Raw genomic sequence first — 19700 nt, 5'->3', positions numbered from 1 at the left:
GTACGAAATGCTGTCTTGGGAACATCTTGTGCCTTAATTTTTACTTGGTGATAGCCTAATCTTAAATCTATCTTTGTGAAGAATTTTGCCCCTTGCAATTGATCAAAAAGATCTTCCATTCTGGGCATAGGAAATTTATTCTTCACGGTTATTTTATTAAGTGCTCTATAGTCAACACAAAGTCACATAGAGCCATCTTTTTCCTTTACTAATAAAATTGGTGAAGCCCAAGGTGAATTACTGGGTTGTATAAACCCTTTATCAAGGTAATCCTTAATTTGTCTTTCAACTTCTTGGTGCTATGTTTCACTTAACTTATATGGTGGTTTAGAAATAGGGTGTGTATCCTATTTGTGTCAATTGGGTGATTTATATCACCCCAACCTGGTGGAAGGCCACTAGGTAAATCAGAAGGAAACACATCTTTAAATTCATCTAACAAACTACTTAATTCATTATTTATATTCAACTCACAAACATAAGAAAATTGTTGCTTTATATTACAGAAAGTGAAAGTGTTTTGTACAGGAAGAGACCATAACATATATACCTCACAAACTTCCTTCTTTATCAGCTTCTGAACCTCAGTGGAACACAACAAAGGATTATCAGATACTTCATGTTCACCTTGAATCACAAAAGTCTTACCATCCCTTTCAAATTCCAGCGTATTATGATGATAACTACGTTTTAAGGATGGTTCCAATCCCCATAGCCACTCCCTCCCTAGACCAATATCAACTCTTTCCATATTCATAATTTGGAAATCAAGTTTATCTTTATATCCTTGAATCTCAATTTCCAAATTGGATACCATTGTATCCCATATTTTATTATCTTGACCTTGCATCATACGAACAACATATTGATGCCCACTCTTTTATTAGGGAAGTTTCAATTTTTTGACAAGTGCATAATTTATAAAATTATGTGTAGCAGAGTCATCAATCATGACTCTAACTCTCTTTCCAGCTATCAATCCATGAACTCTGACTAAATCATGTGGGCCAAAGGTAGGCTGCCACATAGAAGTTGACATACAACACTTGTGTTGTACATCCATGTGCAAGACCTCTAAAGATTTATACTTTTCATGCCCCTTTAATTCTAAGGTCTGCACTACATGGATTTGTTTTTCTTTTCCCTTGCCCTTGTCCTTATCCTTTCCTTTGTCTTCCCCCTTTTTCTTTTGAGGGCAATTCCAAGCAGCATGGTTAGGGGATAGGCAGTTGAAACACAACTTTTCTTTTTTGGCCTTATCAAAGTCATCAGGACTTAACTTTGGCCTCACATATTGTTTCTTTTCAAAAGGTTGTTTTTTACCCTTAAAAAATGGCATTTTCCTTTTAAATTTGCCCACAAATTTTGAGTTTTCCAATTCCTTAGACTTGGGCTCTGTATTAGTGAGACTAGTGAGTGTACCTGGACGCATACTATCTTCATTGATTAATGCAAATTTAATTGCCTCTTCCAGCGTCTTAGGTGAACTCCTTTTTACTTCCTTTTTACAGGCTTTATCTAGTCCCCTAATGAATCCTCTTGTCTTTTGAAATTCATCTATTTCTTCCAATTTGAGGATTATCTCACGATATTCCTCCAGATATGTCAGCAGGGGTCTTCCCTTTTGTCTGACATAATCCCAATCTTCCCAATTTCTTTCCATTTCATTTTCAGGAAGGAATTCTTTTAAAAAGACGGATTCAAATTGAGCCCAAGTTTCAGGTATTTTATTTGCCTGCTTTAAAGTTCGCCACCATTTATACGCTTTGGGCCCCAACGTTAAACTAGCCTCCAGTGCTTGAAGATGTAGTGGAGTATTTTTAAGTTTATGTAAATCTTCCCATTTTTGGAGGAAATTAAAGATTGTATCTTTATTTCTATCTTTTTCCTCCCCGTGAAACTGAGGGGGTTTCATATCCTTTAGAACTGGATTATCCCTCAACTTGTGGTGGAGTTCCTTAGGATCTCGCATAGTCACATCTAAATCTTTCGATGAAGATGGGACATCCGAGGTTTCTATCTTATTTTTATCTCTTTCTAACAATAAAGTTAATTGAGATTTTATTTCAGTGAGTGTTTGAGTTAAAAATTCCATTTGAACCCCCTGAGCCTGTACACGAGCAGTAAGATCATCAAATTGTTCTCGTGTAGCAAAAAATTCTTCCCACTGTTCTTGCATCTCTGGTTCATGGGGATCTACCATAGGGTGGTCCCCAGAACTAGAACCTTCCATTACTCCCTCTTTCCCTTTTTCTGCCATTAATACACTGGAATTGGAAAGCAAAGATAAGAAATTTGCATACAAAGTAAAGTACTTCCCTAGTTATAATGACAGAGCAGCTGTTGCTGGATTTATTAGTAAACCCGAAAAGTGAGGAACAATCTTTATCTTCCGAACTAAGCCGGTCACGCAGGAAATAAAGCTTCTTTGCAGAAACAACTAGTATTTAGTCCCCTTCTTAATGATCACGCAGACCATCAATGCACCTTTCCTGAACTTGTTCTCTGCTCAGCCTGTACTTGTTATACAAGTGCAGTCGGAGCTGGCGAGAGAAATTCCAGACAATAAAAGATAGCGTGCAGTCGGCTGGTCACAGAGAGACCAAAGGATGGGGTCAGTTTTTTTTTTCCTGTTTGTGTCTCACGGAATCCACGTAATCCAAGACACGGCGTTAGACATAAAGGACAGTCTCTTTTTCGCCAGATGATAAGTGACGTGAGTGGCGTGGCGAAAATAAGCGTCACGTCACTTGTATGATGTACCACCAAAGCGCCGGAGACGAATGGCTTCACGGAACGTCACGTCACTTGTATGACGTGTCACCAGGGCGCTGGAGACGAACGGCTTCACGTGTCAACGAAACGAGACCCGTCGGCTCTGTCTTCTCGACGAACAACTTCACGGGTCAACGAAACGAGACCCGTCGGCTCTGATACCAATGTCAGACGGCTCTGAAGAAGACGATGAAAGCCAGAGGAAAGCAGTCCGATCAAAAAAAATGAGCACGAGTTCCTTTCACCTCCCAGCCTTGCCTAGTTCATTGCTGGCCAGACTCATCGTGATCTGATTGCCAGCCAACAAACCTTGGTGAGTCCTACTATTCTTGGACTCTCTTAAATGCTAGGCTCCCCTAAACCCCGTTCGGGCGCCCAAGACCCCAGATGGTCATGCCTCATGCATGTTTCCCTTAATTTACCTTATAAATATAACAAACTACTTGCCAAATATTTGTTAGAAGAGCCCAAATTTTCCTAGCCAAAGGGCAAGAAATAATCTATGATGCAACGATTCCACACTGGTTGTACAAAAAAAGCATTTGTCAATGTGATTTGGGACATGCAAAAATCCAAGGCTCGGTGGAAAAATGACAATGATGGAAGGATAATTGAACAAGACCCTGTTAAAATTCAAGGTCTTTCTCTGGAGAGTTATCATTGGTGGGCTTCCCTTCTATGTGTGTGTGTACAATTAGATAATGAATCAAAGAAGTTGAAAAAGCATGTGTGTGTTATCCTCAAAGGTAGAGGACTATGTACAATGCTTGGATACATAAAGGCACTAGTATGGGTCGAAGCAAAGGGGGTAAGGGCTATGAGCCCCCTGTTAAGAAATACCCTAACACAAAAACATAAACATAAACTGTACGACAAAGCACAGACTGATAAAAGAACACAGTAGGGTTAGGGTAACTCGGAGACAATGAACACAGTGAATAAATGAAGTGATATAACTATTGAATAATGCGATGCTCATGCAGCAAACATACTATACAGTGAATGAATACTGAACCTCGAACTCCTATATCTCAAGGATCAAGGCAAGGGTAATGAGTTGGAGGGTATGTCGTACTTCGAACGGATCCCGAATCACAGCAAGGCAACCTCTGGATGTCGAAACACCAGCAAATGCAGTAGTGAAAAGCTGGATCTGGCGCAGACGGCAGTGAGGAGAGAAAAAGACTAAAAACGCAGGTAGGACAGCCTACAGGAGAGAGAAAGACTAAAAATGTAGACAGCAAGTGAGAGAAAGACTAAAAACGCAGGTAGGACAGCCTGCAGGACTGTGATCAGCCTCAAATTGCGTGAAGAAGGCTGGAAATCAGGCGCCAACTGATGGAGACAGCAATGGACAGCTTTGGCTAAGATGTCCTCCACGAACAGGGTGTGGGCAGCAAGCTGAAACACCTGAAATCTGCAAAAACGAGATTGAGGGAAAAGTGGAGAGCTGGCTGCCAATTTATAGAAAATTAGGGTTCTAGATCCTCTCCCACTTAACTCTCTCAATCCGCTTCCCATTTTAGGGTTTTGGCTAAAATAGGCCTAAAATAAGCATGTTTTGGGGCTGTTTAAGTGACTAAGTGCATTTCTTAGCACAACACCCCCTGCACAAGGTTGTGCTATGGCGACCTTTGTCTAGCTCTCTCTTTTGTTTTTATTCGCAATAGGTAATTGTATTAATTACAAGTTAAGTACAAGATTACATGATTACAAGATGCAGGATGGCTCTAGGCCATCATGCATAAATTCACTTTACATAAGATCAAATAATTAAAAGAGTACCAAAGTCACAACAAATAAGCAACTGAGATTGCCATATGCCAAGGAGCTAAAACCTCCCTAGGAAGAAGATCAGCATGCTTCACAAGATCTAACTACCAGTGTAGAAGACCCTTGAATTTGGCTGTGTCCCTAGACGCCGGCGGCAGAGTCAAAGACAAAAGCAATCCGGGTGGTCCAATTATGTCAACAGCCCCAAAATCTGAAAAAATGGAGCAAGACCATATGCGGCTACACCGGGGTGGCATATTTGGCCCTTGCCACAGCAATAGACCAACCACCACTTGCAAAACATTTGTCCGAAGAGCCCAAATTTTCCTAGCCAAAGGGCACAAAATAAATCTATGATGCAATGATTACACATTGGTGGTACAAAAAAAGCAGTTGCCATTTGAGATTCGACACTTAAAAAGGGCTGAAGCAAGGGGAAGCCCAACAATGATCACTCTCCAAAGAAAGACCTTGCATTTGAACGGGGTCTTGTTCAACCATCCTGCCATCACTATCATTTTCCACCAAGCTTTGGATTTATGCATGCCTCAAATCGCATTGTTTTTAGTAACCAGCCAATGCTTATACTTAATCAAGAGATGATACACCTGGTTAGTTGAAGCCTTATGAAGACAAAGAGGACTAGCAAGATCCCAATCTTGCCAAGGGCAATCTGAGTCAAGTATAGGAAAAGTCTGGTACAGCTGTGATGTAATATGTCTGACATAGCTCTGATGCAGCTCTGACCTGCCATGACTGAGACAGTTGTGGAGAATGCGTGACTGAGACTACTATGACCAACAGCAGTGCGCTCAGGAAAATGCATAACTGAGACTGTCATGGAGAATGCGCTATGATTGAGAATTCAACCCTGCTGTCTCTCTCTCTCTGGGTGGTGATGAAAATTCAGAGACAGTAATGAAATGCTCTGAGATAGTGACGAAATGCTTTGAGACAACGTTGATTGCTTGGCACAGTGACAAATGCAGAGACAGTGACGAAACGCTCTCCCTAAGTGACCAAATGCTTGTAGAGTTTACAGTGACAACTTGCATCTGACAGGACACTCACAAAGTAAAATATACTGGTGTAGTGAATGCAAAAGTCCACACATTGAGACAAAATCTGCTGTAGCAAACATGGGTGAGCCAACATCCCCAAGAGAACAGAGTGTTACCCCGAATGAAGAACAACCCTTCCAAAACCCCCCCCAAAACTTGCCGAAGATGCATACGCAATGCAACCACACCAACAGGCATTAAAAGATGCTCAAAGGTTGTGAAATTATTGAAAACCACAAGCATGGGAAGCATGGAAGACATGAAATCCTTCATATGGGCTGAAATTAAAGAGATATATGCATCAATGTATGACAAAATACAGCAAGAAATGAAAACACATATGCAAACATGCATTAATGAGTGGGAATAGGGTAGATACAATGAAATAAAGGCAGAATTGCAAGCTGAAATGATGGACAACTTTATAAAACTGGATACAACTTGGGGAACGGAAATGGAAAGCTGGAAGAAATATACTAATGCTTAGATAATCATCAAAGATGAAGAAATTACTCAACTTAAATCAAAGTTAGATGCATATAAGAAAGACCTAGCAGCATATAAGGAGAAACTTGTGATGTACAAAGGCCATCACAGGATGCACCAAAACTGGAAAAAGTGATGGAATTGCTCAAGAAAGACATGCACACATGGGCAGATATAGTTGAAGAAGCAAGGAAGAAAATGGAAACAGTGGAACATGTCATTAAGGAATGCTGAATCGATTGAGGTAGTAAAAAAGAACAAAGGGGGGCATGCAACCATAGAAGAAGAAGCAAGACAAAAGATTCGGCCACTCCGAATCTGTGTGGTGGGATGGACTGAGAAAGGAACCCCACAAGAATATGCAACTACTCTAAGTGACAAAATGGGAGTAAAGGAAACATCCACCTTAGATGCATGGCATGTGGAAGACCCAACAGACAAAGAGAGGGCATATCCTCATGCTGAAATTGCAGAGTTTGGATAAGATGAGAGCTTTCCTCACAAAACGTGGCGCTCTAAAAGGGAAAAAGATACACCTCGATGAGGATTTGACACCTGCCCAAGTAGAACATAGAAGGGCAAGCATGCGTAGGATTTTGGAGGCACGAAAGGAAGGAAAAATGCAGTGTACAGGGACAGCAGGGTGATTACTGCAGAATGCCGGTCACAATGATGGTGCACGGCCTATGAGACGCTCAGGATGTCAGTCTGGAACTGTAATGGAGCATTACGCCTAGATGCTGGATATTTTGAGGATAGTTTTCAAAATATGGATATAGCCATGTATACAGAAACACATCAATGTAAAGGGGGTCAATTGCCAGATGTCCATGGGTACAAATGGGAGAGTGAATTCCGCTCACATGCTGGAAAGCCTAGTAGCACTAGGGGTTTTGAAGGCGTAGCAATACTCTTTCGTGAAGACCTCAGAGATGTAGTGCAAGTGACACAAAAAGACAAAGATGCACGATAAATGTGGGTAAGGATACACACAAAAGGACCACATGATATTTTCATTGCTATATGCTATTTTCTCCCCGTGAATTGAGGATATGCTCCACAAGATGGATCACCGTTTGATGTATTGTACAAAGATATCATGAAATATGTTAACTTGGGAGACGTGCTATTAGTAGGGGACTTCAATGCGCGAACTCGGGCTAGACAAAGTGACTTTTATATACAGGATGATGTCATGTTTAAGGAGATTGATACAGACAAGGTGGGTCTACATAGGATGTCCCCAGATACAGAAACGAACACCTATGGAACACACTTACTAGCTTTGGACAGTGCACATGGATTAGCCGCTCCAGCATTCCCAACTTTTGACAACTGAATCCATGTGTCAAACCTGTGTAGCCTACCTACATTACATACATCCCATTAATCTTGATTTGGTGAAACATTTTCTTGTGAAGCCCAACCTTCCTCCTCCAATATTTCCTTCCTCATTGAAATTGGCCACATGGTTGTGCATTGCATCTAGCTGCTCAAGCTTGAAATGCTGTCTTTCCTTTTCACGAGGGGAAAATCAGCAGAAGTTTGCATCTTTCAGGATAATGACCATCCACACTAACAAGGCAATATCATTTAGAAAGTGGATCAAAACTATTTTGTGAAAAAAGTAATAGACACCATAAAAAGACATAGTCAGTCTATGCTGAATACTTTCCTTACATGTTTTCCTTGGCATAATTTCACCATCCTCACTCAGTAACCAGTAAGTTTTAAAAAAGAGAACAGATCATACAGTATATGCTAAATAATGTAATAAAGGGTGTACCTGTATATCGTCATTGAAAACAAGGTGTGTGTTCTTATACTTTGCAAGCAAAGTGAATGCATTGTGATTTGCAAAGTCTTCAAACTGGAAAATTAAAAGAACAAGAGTGAGCATCTCGAAAGGGATACAAACTATATGTTGTCAGTCGATTTAAAGCAATGCAAGATTTGAAGAAAGCTTAAGTGGCTCTTTGTGCTGTCACATAAAAGAATCACCAATGTAGCTGTGGAATTCTACCTGAATGAGCACTTTCTCTCCATAAGCTTGTTTTACAGCACACATAAACTCATGAACAAATTCTTCATATTCCTGCATCATCGCATCAACAATAGATTTTTCGGCAATTTAAAGACAGCCATAAGTAAACGTATCAATTGATTGCTTGAGAATATAGGACCTTTCCAGCCACTCGGCATCGGCTCAGGCCAATATAGAATGGATCTTCAAGTAATGCCTTGTTATTTGTTCCAACATCAAGTGTAACTGGTAGACACTACATGAACAGTACTATGTCTTAGTTAATTCAAGTATGAAGAACATAGGATAGACCATTTAAATGAGTTCTAATAATAATTGTGCTCTGAAAATCAAGCTAACTAGACATCATTAGCTTGTGCTGTCCAGTACCTTGTCCTGTGGAATATTGTAAGTTTTCCATTTGTTATTATTTTCAATCAAAAGCTTCTCTTATTCTAACGTTATGTAAGAGATGGTCCCCCAGATGACCGATGTGATATCTCACCAAGTCGCTATCGATAGTGCCTAAGTGCCTTTAAAAGTCTATCAAGAGGGGCCTCCTTTATTTTTCAATGCTTTGTCCTCTCTACTATCCCGCATCTGAAAGACGGGATACAAATGCTCCAAAAACCAAGCCATGTTTATCAGCCAGTAACCAAAGAAATAAGGATTTGGGGTCAGAAGCTATCCTTTTTCCAGGGGGGAAAATTCTATTAATAACGACTCACAAAAAACACGAGTTAAATAGTAAGTGCAAGGAACTCTGCAAAGAGTAACTAAGTACATAAAAAATACAATAGTGGTGCGAACAACCAATCTGGTGGGCTAAAATCCCAGACCATCTGAGGGCTGGTATGAAAGAAGGTGTCTGAATCCCAAATCTGTAAGCCTCTCTTTTCTTCCTCATCCTCTCAGAACTGCCCTACATCCTCTCCCATCTCCTACGGAGAGTGTGGACTATCTGTATCCGATTCCTCAATAAGGACTCCATAGTGGATACATCCTGAAGATCAACGGCCTGGCTACATCTTGCAGTCCATATGTACCAAGCTATAATGCTGGAAATCAGCACCCATCTATGACAATGTCCCCAAGTCCACTGCGTCTGCAAATAGTCTGGGGTAAGGATCCTACAGAGATGTTGTCCCCAATGAGAAAAGCAGCGCTCCCCCAAACGTCCTCATAGCTGCACGCTGGACCTCTTCTGTGACCCAAGCTGCAGCCCCCCATGTCACCACCATGGACTCTGTTGTGCCATGAGTACGATCGTGAAAGCTCTCCTCCAAACCTCTTGCATTCTCGGGCAGTCCCATTAGGCAATGTCACTATGTCTCCTCTAGCTACCCACATCACGCACATGCCACTCGGTCCTTGCCATATCCAAGCCAAGTGCCAACTGCTAAGCTCTTGTGGGCCACAAGCCATAGAAAGAGAGAGATCTTCCTATGCTTGAAGCTATCATGTAGCCTCCTTCAAAAGTCGTATAGAAACTCATCTAAGATTCCCTCTCTATGCCAATGGGGGGTGGCTGCTGGCTATGCTCCGATCCTACTCAGTTGTATCCTCCTCCCCAACCAAGGAGTGTAGCTAAAATAGGGTGCGTCTCATGGTCTATCAAGTGAGGGACCTCATGCTAGTCAAGATCCTCATCCCTAGTCTTCATATCATAGTACAAGAATGATGGTTAGGCATTAAGGCTTGGGCCAAACACCTTATTGAATTGGCCCAGCATGTTCCTCTTCCTATTCCTTCCCGCCAACCTACTCCTCTTGCCAACCACCCTACTGCCAACTTCGTGTTACTCATGCATAACCGCCCAACATGCTTGTTTGCTATGGAATCCACTACTCTCCCCATTGGTAGCACCCTTTTAGAGTGTGGTCTCCTCACAGATTCTCCCTTCCTCACAAGCAATGGCACAAGACCAACAAAACTTGGAGAATCCCACAACATAGTGTTGAGCTAAAAATAAATTACAAACTGATTAGCTATTTAAAACAACCCCAAAACATGTAAATTACCAAAAGTTTCATTGAACGGTATGCAGTCTTAGAGAGTTTGTGTGTCCCATAAGCAAAACCCTAATTTGGGAAGATATCTACAAATAGACAAACTTCCCACCATTCAACCCATCCTTGTCTTGCAGGTGTCGGCAGCCATCTGCCCTCTTCCGCTAGCTGTCCAAGCCCCAACAACTATTGCTACATGGTCTACAACTATCGCCCAACCTCACACTACTGCCATTGATCAGCTAACATCATCTTCAATGACTTACATTGCTGCGTTTACCAGTTCCAGCCCCAAATACTATCACATTCTAATTTCAGGTCTCCTGCCCTTCCATTTTCAGCATTGCCATGATTTGCATTTGCATCTATAGTAAGTCATTTTTGTGTTTTCAGCACTTTCCTTCATCAGTCTCTACTCCGATTGGTGGTTATTGCACTCAGGATCCTCTCCAGTGGACAACACACATCAACCTCTCCCTCAGCCCGTTCCCATAAGAGCCATCGGTTGTTGGACAGCTTTGCCCTTGAGCATTCTATACATTCTGTCATTCATTGACAACATTGATTCATTCAATTCAAAGTTCTCCTCTGTTTGCATTTGTGTTTTGCATTTTGCATTTAGGGTTTGTGTTTATCACGTTATTGTTTGAGTTATTGTGTTTCGGCCGTGTTCATACATTTTGTGTTTCCTTTGTACAAACCCTAGCATATCTTCACACATAGGAGCCTACACAATAGTGTGAAGGATAACTTGGTTCATGAAACAATAGTCGGTCCATCTTCCTGCATAGGGGACTCTAGTGCAATTCCCATAGCTCCCACAGATCACATTTGATCCTACTCCCAAGCCAATACTATCCCACAGATCATGTTTGATCCCGCTACTAGAGCTCAACATTAGAGAGAGTGGACACCTTGGACGCTTCATCTCTCACATGCCAACTATGGTATGTGATAAGACTACCAATGCATGAAAGATGATATACAAGCAAATCTTACACATACCCTTATGAATGTAACCCTACTAGGGAAGGAGTATTTTATGGTCAACTTCAGCACACAAGAGTAGTCTCCATCCCACTTGATATTTGAAATGCAGTTGTCTTCTTTGATAGATGGATTGAGGGCACAGATTACTCCACGATCAGAGGTGGTGCATCTATCAAAGTTCATTTTCTTGGCCTAAACAAGTACTCCTTGCCCACATATAGCCTAGATTGGTAGATCTTTTGGGTGTGTCAATCAATAAGGCAAGACCCTTGTAGAGATGGTGATGGAGGGGCTCCCTCAACCCCTGCCAGTTTAGGGTTATGGTCAATCCTCAAACCTACACTATGGACATAAAAGGGATATGTACCCTCCTCCACAATGAAGCTTTTTTAGCAACGGTCTTGGCAACTACAAACGGTCTTTCATGCCTTTTCCGTGTCTTAACCCAACCCTGAAAAGGTTTTTTTGCCATTTCTATAGCATTTTCAATCGACTCTAAAATGGTGGTTGCACTGGCCTTTGTGCAATATTCCCGAATCTCCTCAGGCAACCCACAAATAAACTTCTCTATTTGTTGTGATAGCAAAAAAACACAGTATCAATTAAAGGGGATAAAAGCCTTCCAAAAATTCTTATCGTATTCAATAAGATTCTTATGCTAATGCATCTACTTATGCTACCATGTTGTCATTACATCCACTTTAGAACTGTTAGAAAACCTACTTGACTTGTACCCGTGTAAATGGTGCCATACATCACAAGAAAAGTATAGACTTGTTAGTAGTCTAGCCAGCTCATGAGTGAGTTTGGGCATTGTGATTTAGTGGGCCACACATCATAACTGTTTTTAAGCATTTTTTATTGGTCATTATTACGATTTATTGCATTTAGTGCTGATCGAACTGATGCATGTATTGCATGATTTTTTGCCTATATATTCAAGCTCCCTCCTCCACAATCTATCATTCATCATCTGCAGATTCTGTTAGCAATCATGCCTTGTCATCTCCTACCCATGAGCTTCAATCTGAGTCACACGAGGAATTCAGGAGCTCTTACCTATCTATCACTTGTTTTGACGGATGAGGTAGCTCATTCTAGAGCACTCAGTTTATTGCATTTTAGTGCATTTTCTCCTCCAATAGAAATTTTATGTGCATTTCTTGGAGCAGTTTCTACATTCTTCAGTCTGCCTCACTTGCTAGACATTATCAACCCTTTTCGGGATTATTTTGGGCATTTCTAGCGTTTTTACCAGCATTAAATGCTGGTCGGACCAGTATTAAATGCTGGTTGGCCATATTTTTTGCCCCAAATATCAAGTTGGCCAGTTTTTGGGATTTTTGGCTATTTATAGTTATTTCCCCCAAAGACAAAGAGATTGTCGTGCTAGTTCACACGACGACCAAAGATCACCTAGCCCGTTTGTACAAGATTCCTCTCCTCCCCATTCTCTCCATGTTTCACAGAAGGCCCGTTCAGCTCGCCTTCATATGCATTCCATGGCACACTCTATACAGGTGCCCCTCCCTTCTTTGCCCAAAGAAGACCGCCGAGAAGTCCAACATAATCTAATAGAAATCCAGAGGGAGTCACTAACCAACTGTTTCAACACAGACTAACTAAAAAGAGCCATCAAAGAAGTCATGCTAGGTAGTGGCGTGAACTACCTACCCAACTTAGGTCAACTAGACCAAGAACTCCTACTAGGCAAGGACTCCTATAGCCTGGTCAACATATAATTTTATTTTATGCTACTTTTCCTTCAAGTTTCCATACTCGAGCGTATAAAAAGAAGAGAGCTGAGCGTAGTAACCCAAGGAGAACAAGGCATCGACCTCAAGTCGCGACTTGGTATCCAAGAACCTACCAAGCCCTCACCAGGCGACACTTAAATCTTTGTTTCTTCCGCTCACTTTTATTTTCGCTCCAACCTTAGTATTTTTCTAGCTAGATGCCATCCCTAGGAAGACAAGGCATTGGGTTTGACTCGTCCCCAAGAATCTACCAAGCCTCACAAGGCGAGATCTTTGGGAGTTTGTTACCCACTCTATTCCCCGTCCAGTGAAGGATCCCATCGTTGGATGATCGATGACCTTATGGGATTGGATCAACTAAAGAGCTTGATTTTTCCTCTTTATGAGCTTACAAGATTCTATCCTAGTGCATGTGTGCAATTTGCGGAAAGCAACAGAAGTGTGGACAAAGCTTGCTTCTTTGTACCATCGGAAAACATTTTCCCATTGGATTACTCTCCAAAAGAAATTACGCATGCTCGATGTTAATGATTCTTCTTCCATGAAGGATCATATCAACATGTTCGAGGACATGAGGGATGAGCTTGCGTCCCTTGGCAAGATTATCTCTTTTGAGGATATGGCCATGATTCTTTTGACTCAGCTGCCATCTCCCCAATTTGATGTCTTCTACAACAGCCTTCTTACATCGAGGACCCATGAGAAGCTTCTATGGGAGGAGCTTGTCTCGCTTGTTTTGGAGCATGACAAGTGCCCCAAAGAGGTGGCTAGTGGATCCATCTCCACCAAAGCTTTTGCTGTAGGTTTGGGAGGAGGGACACAAAAGAAAGGGAAGCCAAAGGCTGAAAGACAGGAGAGTTCTTCAAGTTCTGACTCCAACTCGAAGAAGTCTAAATGCCCATACTGTGGGAAGGGGACACATCCAAAGGAGAAATGTTGGAAGAAGTACCCTTACCTTCGTCCAAGAGCGAAGGATGGTGCTACAACATCCGAGCCTTCTACCTCTACTCCAGTGGTTACCCATGAGTCAGTGTTCCTTCATATTGTTGACTTGGAGGAGCCTTCTTCAATGGTTGCCTCATATTCTGAGAGGCCTTGGCTGGTTGATAGTGGAGCTTCTAGTCATATGACTCCATGAGGTGATTTGTTGTAGGATCAATGCCCTTTTGAGGGTTCAATTGCTGTTGGTGGCATTGTTTTGGTGCCTATTTGTGGTGTTAGCACTTTGCCTTTATTTCCCGACCGCGCATCGAGCTCCCTCTCACAAGCCCGTTAAGTTCCAAACTTGGGCTCTCCACTCCTCTCAGTTTATGGCCTTACTAGGCTTGGTATCCAGGTTGTCTTCACCGAGTAGACCATTTGTATTGAGAATTCTTCTACAAGGGTTGTTATCATGACAGGTTGGTAGGAGAGCAGGCTTTATAGGCTCCATTCCCCTTCCCTTATGCAGGGTCCTCTGAGGCAGTTGCCTATTGCTACACCCATTCCCGCTTGTGCACCCTATTTTAAGTCCTTCCCATCCCCCACCCTCTCCTCCGGTGGTTCCCTCGTACCCCCCATCCCTTTCAAAACGGGGACGATCTTGGTGATACGGATGTGGATTTCTTGACCCCTAGTGTTTCAGAGGGGGCTTCCCAGGATCGTGAGGAGCTTCTTCATCAGCAATCTCCATCGACATTGTCATTCCTCTTCCACCCCAAGATCTGTTTCTCCCTTGGCCTTCTGCCACATCCAGGATCTGAGAGGGGGTGTTACCAGTCATCTTTATCATACCTTATCATCTCCTGCATGTGAACCTTGGTCTGAGTCTGAGTCAGATCAAGACTTTAGGAGCTCTAACCTGTCTATCACTTGTTTTTATGGAGGCGGTAGCTCATTCTAGAGGACTCAATTTATTGCATTTCAGTGCATTTTGTCCTCCAGTCGGGATTTTATGTGCAATTCCCGAGGTAGTTTCTGCATTCTTTAGCCTGCCTCACCTATTGGAGATTGTCCACCCTTTCCGAGATTTTTCTGAGCATTTTTGGCATTTTTACCACCATTAAATGCTAGTCGGCCATATATTTGCCCCAAATTTCAAGTCGGCTAGTTTTTGGGATTTTTGGCTATTTATAGTCATTTCCCACTTGGCAGTTAGTTTGATTAACATCTTCCCTCCTTCCTTGGCAGGTGCACACTCCGACTCCATCATCTTCCTCCATCTTCGATGCTAGGTCATCATCAGCCTGATCTGGTGCCCTCACTGATGCTATGGGCTACGTACAGGGACTGCTCAATCCTCCTTCTGTATTCAACATTTGTTCCTTGTTCAGTGCAAGTTTCTTTTTCTCCTCCAATTGGGATTTTATGTGCATTTCCCGGGGTAGTTTCAGCATTCTTCAGCCTACCTCACCTATTGGAGATTGTCCATCCTTTCCGAGATTTTTTTGAGCATTTTTGGCATTTTTATCACCATTAAATGCTACTTGGTCATTTTTTTGCCCCAAGTTTCAAGTCGGCCAGTTTTTGGGATTTTTGGCTACTTATAGCCATTTCCCACTTGGCAATTAGTTAGATTAACATCTTCCCTCCTTCCTAGGCAGGTGCACACTCCGACTCCGTTCCTCCATCTTCGGTGCTACGGTCATCATCAGCCTGATCTGGTGCCCTCACTAATGCTATGGGCTACGTACAGGGACTAATCAATCCTCCTTTTTTATTCAGCATTTGTTCCTTGTTCAGTGCAGGTTTCTTTTTTTCTCCTCTTGCAAATTCTCTCTCTCTCTTCCTTTGTGTTCGAGTTTCTTCTTCCGTTGCGCACTCTCACAGATTCGAGTGCAAGCCATGCTAGAGAGAGGGAGCTAATACCAATGCCCATGCAGCCAGCGACTCACTATTGTATGAGAGTGTCTCATGTTTTTTTTTTTTTTTGCAAGTAAAATGTGGCTGATTATATTACTCAAAAAGCTGATTGCTCATGCTCAACAAACTAGCTGGAGCTGAAGCAAAGTCACCAGTACGTCATGTGTACAAGCCTCTCACGGCAATCTAGGGGGGATAGGGGCAAGAAGCCGAGCGGGGGGGGGGGGGTGGGGTTTTGTTGGGTGGGTATTATATCGCCAAATGGGGCTGCCTGCCTACATCACAAAGAACAAACCCTGGCCGCCCCAGGTACACATGAAGTGACCACGGAGCTCCTGACGAGCCCTGGACTCGCCCTGAACCTGATCCCATTGGCCGCGGAGGAAATGGATGATGGAGGTCCATAGCTCTGCTAAGGTCGCATGTGCTGAAAGTCTCTCTCTACCGAAAGCCACCTGGCATCGCGCCTTCCAAATATGCCATCCAGTAAGACTCCCTATGATCTCCCATACCTCCGAGCGGTCTACTGTGGGCTCCAATACCTGGCGGATGGGTAGAGCCTCCAGACCGACCACTGCGCATGACTCCGCCTCGATCATGAATATCGTGTCCTGCATCCCGGCCTCATACAAAAGGTTACGGCCCTGACTGACTGCCTGCCAACAGAAAGCTTCCCATGAGATACACCTAAGGCTGGGCGCCACACATCAAAGGATACAGCATGCTCCTCTCCACACGAGTTGCGCCTCCTCACAAGACCAAAGGCAGTGCTTTGGGGTTTCCAGAGGCTGATGTGTGCAGCGCTTACAACCTCCCTCCTTTTGCATCTGGGCAAGCCAGCTTCCCACTGCCAAGCCTCCATGTGCCACCAGCCATAAAAGATACGACACCCTCCTTGGCCTCCAACTATCCCATAGATGGCGCCAGAAGGTCCATCAGAAGGGCTCCGTGATGCTGTGCTCCACCCAGTGCCTACTGCGTGACGGCGCCCAGTCCATATCCTCCTGCATTCAGTACATGCCTGCCAATCCTGGCGATGTACTCTAGGAACCTGGGTGGCTTTTTGGCGACCGCAGAGGCTGGCCATAGCCACTCTCCTGGATCCCACTCCAACTCATCAAGTGGTCTGCCCTCCCAAATCCAAAGGCGCCACTCCTTGAGCTCCTTCTAGAAAACATAGGGGTCCAATCGCCAAGTCTTTCCTTGAAGACCCACCACCTGAATCCTCCTCCACGAAAGGGTGGCAATCCCCTCATCCTGATTCCCTCTGTCAAGGGCCAGACGTCCCCCCACCTGAATGGCGAAGAAGGTCCCTTGTGGGGCGCCACCCACTCTACCTTCCACCTGAAGGGGGATGCCTGTTGGAGAGAACCTAGCTGCACATACCTCCCCGGGCTCTATCGTCTCTCATATTGGGGGGGCAAGCCACTCCGGAGGTATTGCTGCATCTCTCTCTCTTCTCCTCAACTTCACTCCTCTCGGGCAACCTGATACTCACTGCAGCACCTCCTCGTCCGCCATCCTATACACCTCCCGCCATGTCCTAATGAAACAAGTCGGGCCGGCCTCCCAACCAGCCCACTGGATGTGGGGGCACTCACCTAACTGTGCCCCTTCCCGATCTTTGACCTGGAGATTCCAGATCACCGGGCTGACGGTCTATTTCCTCCTGGCAACCTGGGGGGCTCTCGATTAGGGCCTTACGGAGGCCCTGCCACACGCGGACTAGGCTGCAAAGAAAAGGTGATCTGGGGGGGGGGGAGGGGGGGTAATCTAGGCTGACGTGAAAATCCATCTCAGAGACGGCCTCCACTCACCGCCAAGCCTCGGTTTACAATCCTGGAGGCCCTCTTGCAGTAAGACCTTCCATGTCTGCCCGCCTGGTGTGAGACTACGAACAACTAGCTTGCCCAAGAGGGCCATACTCTAATACTCTGGGTCTATGATCCCAAGCCCTCCCTCTGATCGATGTCGTACGATGGTCGCCCACGCCACCTTGGCCCCGGAGTCCCTGAAGCCATCAAACCCAGACCAAAGGAAATTCCGCGGCGAAGCTGCCCTACGCACGATGAGGAGAAGCACCAACACGAGGTGATGTACCAGGCCATTGCTAGGAGGACCTAGTTAACCACCAGGGCTCGACCGGCTAGTGAGAGGTGAACCGTGCTCCAGTAGGTCAGTTTCCTCCGAATAGAATCAAGGACAGGAAGAAACTATTGGGCAGGAGTGATGTCGAGTCCGAACTGGAACCCTAGACTGGGCAGGAGTGATGTCGAGTCCAAACTGGAACCCTAGGTATCGGACGGTCTGCCCTCTGCTCACCCATCTAAATCCCAGGTGGACGCCCCACTCCGTGCTAGAGTCCGGGTCTGTGAGGAAACTAACCGACTTTCGCCAATTGATTTTCGCTCCCGCTGCAATGCAGAACACGTCAAGAGCCAACCTCATTCTCTCCAGCATCACCTCATCGTCCTCTATGTAGAGGCATGTGTCATCTGCGTACTCTGAGTCTTAACAACTCAGTCTCCTCTCTCACTAGAAGTCGGAGGACGCGTAATCCGCTCATACGTGACCTGAGGAAGTGAGACATCGCCTCTATGAAAAGAAGGAACAGGTATGGGGCCAGGGAACAGCCCTATCGAACCAATCTCTCAAGCCGAAACTCCTCCCCTCGCTTTCCGCCTATGAGAACCCTGCTAGTGGCCGATTTGTACAGGCCGAAGACCCCACGAATCCAAGCGTGGGGGAATCGCAACTTCACCATGGTGCCCTCTAGGAAATTCCAGTCCACCCTCTCATAAGCTTTCTCGAAATCCAAGAGTAATACTGCGAGTCTCTGCCCACTGTACTGAGCCCACTCTGTCGCCTCAAAGAATGTAAATACATTGTCTAGGATGCTCCTATCCTCGAAAAGCCTGTCTATGTGTCATGAATGATATCTGGAAGCACGGGGCGTAATCGCCTACCAATCATCTTTACTAGTGCCTTATAGGCCACTGACAATAAAGTGATCGCTCTCCACTGGGAGAGCTCCAACCGATCTCCCCCTTTGGGGAGAAGACTGATAAGGCCTGCCGAGACTCGCTGGCATCTGTCCTGAGGTGAAGATCTCCTGGAAAGCCCTCAGTAGGGGGTCCTTCACCACTTCCCAGTAGGTAGTGAAGAAAGCCTTAGAGAGGCCATCCTCCGCCAGGCATTTCTGCCCATCCTGTGTATGGAAAGCCTCCTCTAGTTCCTTCTCTATGAAGGGGGCTAGGAGGGAGTGTCCTATCTCCTCTGTGACGAGGGACGGGGTGTGATCCCATACCTGCTGTCTGCATCTTTGTCCTCTAGCTGAAGCTGCCTCCTTGCTGGAAAAGGCGCGTGTAATAGTCGGTGGCAATCTCCATCACCTCATTAGGGCTAGAACGAGTCCTCCCATACTGATCCCGAAGGCTGCGTATCTGCTCTCCCGCGGTGCGGGGCTGGTGCACCTGGATGAACTCCCTGCACATCGTCTCCCCCTTCCGCGCCCAAAAGGCTGCTGAGGTGCGGAAAGAGAACTCTGAGCGCCTATCCTCTAGGCCAACAATGGCTGCACGCGCGCACACCTCCTGTGCATGGAGGGTGGGATCCCCTGGTGCCTCCTGCAATAATCTCTACGTGGCTGCAAGGTCCCACCAGAGTGCTCTCTCCTCCTCCCAACACTGTTGCCTAGCCTGTATGGCTGCTTCTTGGCAGATTCTACTTAACTCGGCTAGGATCTCTGCAACTTCCTCTGCTATCCGATCCCTCCTGTCCCACTCTCTAGTCCAAATCTGCTCTATCTGTCTCGACACCTCCCTCCTATAGATCGAGTTAGGGATCCAACAGGATCGTGTATCTAGAGCGGATGCTGGGGGGTCAAGTGTCAGGAGAACCGCGCAGCGATCGGATAATGTGATGCCTGCCAACTGCTCAATCTGGCCTCCACGAGAGCCTCCCCACTCTCCCACATAAAACCTGT

At 44.8% G+C, this 19700-nt stretch overlaps 1 protein-coding gene across 4 annotated transcripts in view; it reads right to left on the bottom strand.

The window, feature by feature from the left end:
- LOC148036812 (NADP-dependent malic enzyme-like) overlaps positions 1-19700 on the bottom strand; it is a 214256-nt gene that overhangs the window by 131479 nt on the left and 63077 nt on the right. For all 4 annotated transcript variants that reach the window (XM_087675709.1, XM_087675707.1, XM_087675708.1 and 1 more), the window contains exons 7-9: positions 8279-8374; positions 8119-8190; positions 7882-7965 (exon numbers count right to left, since the gene is read on the bottom strand). In XM_087675709.1, coding sequence (XP_087531835.1) covers positions 7882-7965; positions 8119-8190; positions 8279-8374 — 252 coding nt within the window. The remainder of the gene's footprint in view (positions 1-7881; positions 7966-8118; positions 8191-8278; positions 8375-19700) is intronic.

Source organism: Lygodium microphyllum, chromosome 4 (genome assembly GCF_053477565.2).
Source record: "Lygodium microphyllum isolate KBCC chromosome 4, Lygodium_microphyllum_v1.1.10, whole genome shotgun sequence".
NCBI classification, from domain to species: domain Eukaryota; kingdom Viridiplantae; phylum Streptophyta; class Polypodiopsida; order Schizaeales; family Lygodiaceae; genus Lygodium; species Lygodium microphyllum.
This window is presented reverse-complemented; position numbering and strand designations above follow the sequence as displayed.